Genomic DNA, 7,500 nt, shown 5'->3' on the forward strand with positions numbered 1-7,500 from the left:
CAAAGACATGGCAAGATTGAGTATTTAGTGAGATGGAAAGGATTTGACCCAAACGAAGACTCGTGGGAACCAGTAAAGAATTTGCAAGGATGTCACAACCTTATAAAACAATTTACCAAAACAAGGTCACCATCACCAGCCCGTAGAGCAAGAACACCCGAGGTAAAACCTGCATTTTAAAATGTGTACATGATGGTACAGTTATAAGCCCTCCTCAGGGCTCGAAATTGCGACCGATATGGTCGCCAATGCGACTAAACTTTTAACTTGGCGACTAAAAATTCGAGTGTAGTCGCCAATTTGGCGACTATGTTCCTTTAATAAATAGAACACTTAAGGTGAGAAACAATTTCCTTAGTCTCGTTTCTGCTTTTCTGCGAAAGGAAATGCAAATTAAGTCTGTTTACCTTTTTTAAAAAACTTGAATCGCGACTTCCGTGAGGATCTTACAGCGGCTTTTGCATGGTGATCGCGGGCGCAACATTTTGTTGAAAGGTCGCAGATTCGGTCGCAAGGAAATGGCTTTCAAAGCACGTGCTTTGTTTCACCATGTGCTCGATCAAGTGAGACGAGTAGAAGGATACACTGAGCGATTTTCGTAATTTGCTGGTACTAAATGGCTATCCGCCATGTTTGATTGATTTTTTATGCCTTCGCATCGTACGATTTCTCGCGTGCAATGTGACAGATGCAGTTGTTCCTGGCCAAAGTAACCCTCAACTGTTCTTATTACTTTGTTTGTTTTTTGTTTGTTTGTCATGCAGAAGTGTTCAGGTATTTTTTTCTTTCTTGTTTTCATGTTTTAAGTCATTCAAGATCGAGTATTTCGGTCTGTCCCACAACTGCAGCCACAATCTACCAGAAGCCATACAACAATACTAATTTAATGAGGCTCTAATCTGAGTTTCTTTTCTCGTACTAACTGGCGACTGCATTTTTGCATTTGGCGACCATTTTTTCTTTGATAGTCGCCAAAAGGCGATTTGGAATTTTTTTAAATTTCGAGCCCTGCCTCCTTCCTTTGACCATTAAGATAAAAATAAGTTATGTAGCTACTCCTTAAACAAGATTTTTCAATGCTATCCCACAGTCTAAACCAAAGGAAGATATTGAAGGAGAGTTCACCAAGCTCAAATATCCAAAAATCTCCACTCCTGTACTGGATAATTACATTGTCATTCATCGGAAAGGAGGTAGGCAATTCCTGTTACAAGAATGTTATAAATTAATTTATTATTTTGTTGCTTACAGAAGGTGCTTCTTGTCTTTTCAGCCACAGGCTGATTGGTCAATTCTGAAAAGCATGTCTCTTGTTGGAAATTTCAGCTGTACTGTATAATTCCAAATAGAAGCCCATCAAAAAGGGCCTTTGAAAAATAATTATAAGCCCCAGGCTTATTTTTGGAATTTTACAGTAATTTCAGGACACTTATAATTGCTTTGATACACCCTAAGAAATTATTTGGGCAATATCATCCTTCTTTTATTAAAAAAAAAACAAAACAAAAGAAAACCCCTCAGACTACATAGGCACTTAAAATTTTTGTTTTGCATTTTCATTTCCTGTTATACCCTATAGGTCCTTTGTCACCAAAGAAAGAAGTAAACAAGCAAAAAGAAATAATAAAAACAACCAATTGCATGGCAACTGAGCAAGAGATCAATAAAGAGTCTGTCAACAAAGAAACCCCAGTCCAGGAAGATAATCCAAATGGAAAACCTTTAAGCAGAACAACAGATGGAAATTGGGAAGTTTTCAAAGTATTTACTTTTCTAGTTCTCGTTACATTAATAGGAATGCTCCTTTTATCCTTTATTCCTCCTGTAACATGTCCCTCCATTGCCAAGATCATTATTTCCACCTAAAGAAAACATATTTTACAATTTTCACCTCAAAATTTTGCTTTTCATGCGTCGCACAAGTTATGTAAAGTTATTAAAACTCACAGTCATATGGACCCACGACCATGCTGTGGGAGGCATGGGGCCCATTCTTGATTTTATGTCACAAACTGCTTTGCATTCAAGTTTTCAAAGAGTTTGTGCATTGCAAAACAGTTTGTGACGTAAAATCAAGAATAGACCCATGCTTCTGACAGCTCGGTCGTGGGTCCATATGATCGCCAGTTTTGCTAACTTTGCTTAACTTGTGTGGCACATAAAAAGCAAAATTTTGAGGTACAAATGGCAAAATATGTTTGCTTTTGCTGGAGAGATTGAAATAAGAAACGAAAAATTTTTTACTCTTAGGTGCACTTTATGTTGAGATTTGACTGCCGTATTTAAAATGTAAGTGAGCTTTTAACCAGACAATTTTCTTGTCTTGCAACCGAGCAGTTAACACTGATGTTGTTGCAGCACCGTTTTGAAAATGTACAATCCGTTTGCATTATCTAGTGTTTTAAGTTGAAATAGTTTTAAATCTTTTAGTGAGCTTTTAACCAGACCATTCTCTTCACTCACCAGCGACTGAGCAAATAACATTGATATCATTGTTTCACCCTCATAAAAGTCAGCAGTTTGTTTGCATTACAAACATTTCATTTATCTTCAAGCCAGTGGAATAGAAGCCCTGTCATTCATTTACATTTATGTCAGGAGAATTATGGTTTTTTTTTTGTTTTTGTCTTTTAATTTCAACTCAATATAAACACTACACTAGGTGCCACACAAAGTGATACGCCACACTACACTGAACTACAATGATATGACCAAGCGGACCCAATACGGAAAAACAGAAAAATTGGAGTCTGGGGTTTTCATTTTTTGTGCAAGTATCCCGTTGTTGTTGGCATTGCAGACACCCAAAAGAAATTCCTTACCCCCCTTTAAAAGAATGCCGTTGCCATCTTTATACTTCTAGTTTAGTTTATGAGAAGCAAAAAAGAAACCTGCGTGGATTAGCCAGTATGAAAAATGCCGTAATACTCTTTGTTTGTCTCTCCAAAATTTTGCTAAAGTATTGTTTCCAGTTTGTCTTGGGACCATTGTAAGTCCCAAGAGAAAATTAAAAACAATGCTTATGCAAAATTTTGGAGGGACAAACAAAGAGTATTTTTGATACTGGAGCTAACACTAACCGTAACCACTTGGTTGGAGTTCTGACGTTGAAGGGGACACTGTGTGATACATACACAAACAAGCAAGAATCTCGTCATAATACTGCCATATTTTGGTAACTACTTGGTGTAGGCACTCATATAGTGGTCCCAGGCATATATTTTACATGTATATAAAATAATAATAAATGTTATTTGACATCTTCATAGCAATGCATTAAAACCCAAAGTTATGGCATTACTTTTTAAAGGAGATTGATTTTTTTTTGTTGATTAGTTCTTTAAAAGAATCATAACTATTCTCATGTAAACAATAGTTCTGCGTACGTTGTGAATGCATTCACAGTTTCGTATTTCAAGCATTTTGTTTTCGTCTCTCAGTTTTGTAAATATTACAAGATTGTACGGCTATTCCTTCATTTAAATGGTTTCATTTTTAATTTTTACTTTGTTTAATAAAAAGTTACTCCGTGGCCTACTGGTTATTTCCTGGTTTATGGCATTTTCCTCCTGGTGAAACGTTTTGATTTAAACAAAACCCATCTCGTCTTGCACGTGCACGTGTTTGAGAAATTAGAGATTTATCAATTTATTAGGCACTGCACATCAAACGGAAGGCTTCTACTTGTCCTACAAGAATGAAAATTCGCTTATTCTTACTTTTCTCTCTATCTTGTTTTAGAAGTTACTCGATATGTAGCTAATAGGTAAACAAATGAATGAAGGGGTAGCTTCTAAAGAAACTGTGGTGCTGCGCTTAACTCTGTGCTGCGTCGGTGGGGAAGTAGTATACAAAAATTTGGTTTTATTTAAAAGAAATCTCTGTACGGTGGCCAATTTACATTATTATCTTCGTTGATAAAACCAAATTTTAATAGGTAAACAATTTGCTAAATAACGCGTTTCCTTGATTTTTGGCACAACGCAACTTTCGCCCTGGTATATACTCCATCGGAGAATGCCATGGATGCACCGTAATAAAAACCTTCGCCCTAGCCTCGAACCGCGGCTACACGAGCGATTTTTTGCTCGCGCCGGTGATAACAAAGGAGACTTTTGTCTGATTGGTTGATTGTTTTGCTTGTACCCAGGTTTTTTCACGCGCGCGCGCGCGCGCGAAATAACAATCAAAATGGCGGCCAAAGACGTCTTGTTCGATTACTTGCTCTAGGGATTTTTATAGCAGCAGCGACGTGTACACCTTTGTTTCTTTCGGAATAGCGGTAGTTCAGTGGCAGAAGCTGATTTCTTTTAAGTCTTTCACTTTCGCGTGATCGATTTTTCGTCCGTGGCTTCATGCACAATTGATTTTTCCGAGTTAAATGTTGTCATAGATCGATTGAGGTGGTTGTTCAGCCGAGGCCTTGCTGTCAAGTCTGCTAAGGTATGATGAATTCGCTATTCCTTTTGTTTTATTTATAATCTCAAGCCATAAGTTAGCGCAGCCTATTAAATGTTCTTTAAAAAATTGGTGTATTGTATTTTCCTTCTTGTCCACAGAAACATTATACGAAATGCCAGCGTTGTCAACGCCTTCTTCACCAGTTCCTACAATGTACTAGTTACAATTAGCAACGTGTGTGGAGGATTTACTAAATCGCCATGGATTGAAATCGGAGGGTAGATAATAAGGGTACTGTAGTAATTTGTAGGTAGTTGATGAATGTGCCAGCTATTGTTATTTCCTATTATTCTGAGCCTTTTAAATTCGCTAGCTTTTCAGAAAAAAATATGTATTTTTTGTGCTTGTGGCTGGAGAAAAATGTACTAAGCTTGTACTTCATGTTGATTTAAAGACAATAATTTTGAACCTCTCAATGATGACTTCAATTAGGCATTTCCATTACTTTTCCTATTCACGTGCAAATGCTGCTATTTTGTTCCTACTTTTAGGTTAAAAAGCCCCCGATTTTCTCATTTTCTGACCATTTTACTCACTTGACACCCTGTAAATATTTGTTTAAATTGTACATCATGTGGTGGGGAAACCTCTGCAATGCAGCATGCCAAAAAAGTGTAGGGAAGATAATTTATTGTTTAACTATTGTCATTAATGTGCCAACCAGAGGCTCGCTGGATGTTGAAACAAAAGGTTCTTTTGTTCCTGTGGTTGGCACATCAATGCTTGTCATCAGATATCTTCCCTATATATAGATGAACTTCTAATTCACAATAGCTCTGAACTACCAAGTGTTTATTAACTTTAAATTTAAAGAAAAGTAAATATCTTATCATCAATCCTCATCAGTAAGTAAATTTCAACTTACTTCCTTCATTAAACTTAGCTGGTCAATTCCTTGAACCAGTTTCAATCTTAAGATACGTGGGTATGATATCTATATTGGCCATCACCTTTCCTGGCATGATCATATTCATTATATTTGTAACAAAGTTAGTAAAATTAATGTATTAATGTCATAATCAAGGTTAAGCGTTGTCAGTAAACATTGTCTAAACAATATCTTTTAGTATAAATACACAGGTGATTATACAAAATCGCGCTCTCATTGGCTTGCTATCTCGGATTATCAGCCGATAATCACCTCGACCGACAAAATGGCTGCCAGTAGTCGTTTTGCCACTGTAAGTGAAGATGATTTCGTGTTGAAATGCTTTTTTCTTCTCTTTTTTGAAATAATCACCTGTGTATTTATACTGAAACAATTATTCACCTCAGGCTCAGTGATTATCGGTGAATATTCACCTCAACTTCGTCACTGTGAATATTCACCAATAATCACTGAGCCTGAGGCAAATAATTGTTAATTATTCACTTATTTAGCGATATTTACTGTATGGCTCAATGTTGCAGGGTAGTGATTATGAAAACCCAATGTCACAGCTGATAAAATTCAAAAAATAAAGTTATTATAATCATTCATGATGTTCCCCCATCCCACATTATGTTTCCTTAGGTCTATTGAAATTTCACGATATTGCTAAAATGTACACATTTATTTGTGCACGATTGTCTTTGTGGCAATAAGCCATGTAATTTTTTCCATATTACTGGTTTCGGAGCAACATAATCATTCAACTCAGGATGCATCTTTGTAGTATTTATTTCTTCATGCTATAGCCAATGTAAGAAAATTCTGCCTATCTATTATTGGAAAATACTTTTGGAATGACTTCCCCTTTATGATCAAAACAGCACATCTAAAATCCTATTTTAAAAAAGCAATTTTTGAACACTATTTTGCTCAGTGCTGATTTCCTTACCGGTACTTGCTGGTATGTACTCCGGTATTATAAGTCTAAATATTGCAACTGAATGGGATATCCTGTTCTGTAGATTGAGTACTACTTAAAGTTAAGAATATAATATAATTCTTTCTCTGAGATTGTTGTTAATTTGAATGTATTCACATAATTTATGGATTACATTCACAAATGTTTTACCTGGTTATGTCATTTTGGAATGTATTTATACATGAATCAGTGTCAATCTCCTTTTTAGTAAAGTTAACTATATACCATTTATTTGTATTAGTGGTATAGTGTATATAATTACGTTATCTGTAATAATTTCGTTTTTTCCCTCGCCTGAAGCAGTTTATACAAATGTAAATAATACTTTGCCTGAGATGAGTAGGTAAATTTTATACCAAGAAAACGTGTAAGTGCATTGTAAATAAATAAATAATAAATAATTTAACTGCAAATCAGTGTCAATCTCCACATTTCTGCGAAAAATTAGTATTTGATGTATCCACAATGACTGGATAGCATTGAGGGGACGTCCTATGACTGTTCTTCCAACAAACAACTAGCTCGAAGTTGCAGATTTCAATAGGACAATAGGCTCACTTTGCTGGTCGCTTGTGCGCGCCTTGCCACTTTTAAATTTAAACTGTTTAATTTAAATTATTCTTCTGATATTTGTGTGTCGGCTGTTAAAGGCGATTCCCGTATCACGAAATATTTTCTAAGATTTGGCCACGAGAACGGATGAGATGCCGACTTGAGTCTCGTTCTCCGAGTTAGAATTACTTGTGCGCGTCATTTCATCAACTTGAAACTCTCGCAGCTTAGGGCAATATGACAAAATACAAATTGAAAAAAGCTTCAAATTTAATGCTTTTTCAGTGGTTTAATTTACAGACGTGAAAGTGTGCCATGTCAAAGACACAATAGGGCAGAGCGAGATGATATCATAACAAGATTTGGAGCCATTTTGTAGACAACACCGTGTCACACGAAACCTGCTGTGTTGAGCCTTGCCACTTTTAATGACAATTTCTTTACACAAATCTTTTCTATGGTTGTTGGGCTCACTGCAGCAAGCGGGAATTCCCGTATCACGGCCTATGACAAAAGTCTCGAAAAAGGGAATTAAAATATTTTTTGCCAAGGAAATTTAAATTATCTGGAGCACTCGTAAAATAAAGCCTTGCGTCTTGGCGTCATCTGCTCGCTTCAAGATTCAAAATCAGCCCTA

General features: G+C 36.2%; 1 protein-coding gene across 1 annotated transcript in view; it reads left to right on the plus strand.

Annotated features, from left to right (window-relative positions):
- Window positions 1-7,500, plus strand: part of LOC138018447 (uncharacterized) — a 14,042-nt gene that overhangs the window by 6,026 nt on the left and 516 nt on the right. The window contains exons 2-5 of the mRNA XM_068865075.1: window positions 1-162; window positions 1,091-1,193; window positions 1,580-4,443; window positions 4,560-7,500. The exon at window positions 1-162 is cut by the window's left edge and continues 24 nt beyond it; the exon at window positions 4,560-7,500 is cut by the window's right edge and continues 516 nt beyond it. Coding sequence (XP_068721176.1) covers window positions 1-162; window positions 1,091-1,193; window positions 1,580-1,866 — 552 coding nt within the window. The 3' untranslated portion in view covers window positions 1,867-4,443; window positions 4,560-7,500. The remainder of the gene's footprint in view (window positions 163-1,090; window positions 1,194-1,579; window positions 4,444-4,559) is intronic.

The sequence above is a fragment of the Montipora capricornis genome, chromosome 10 (genome assembly GCF_036669925.1).
Source record: "Montipora capricornis isolate CH-2021 chromosome 10, ASM3666992v2, whole genome shotgun sequence".
Taxonomy (NCBI): Eukaryota; Metazoa; Cnidaria; class Anthozoa; order Scleractinia; family Acroporidae; genus Montipora; species Montipora capricornis.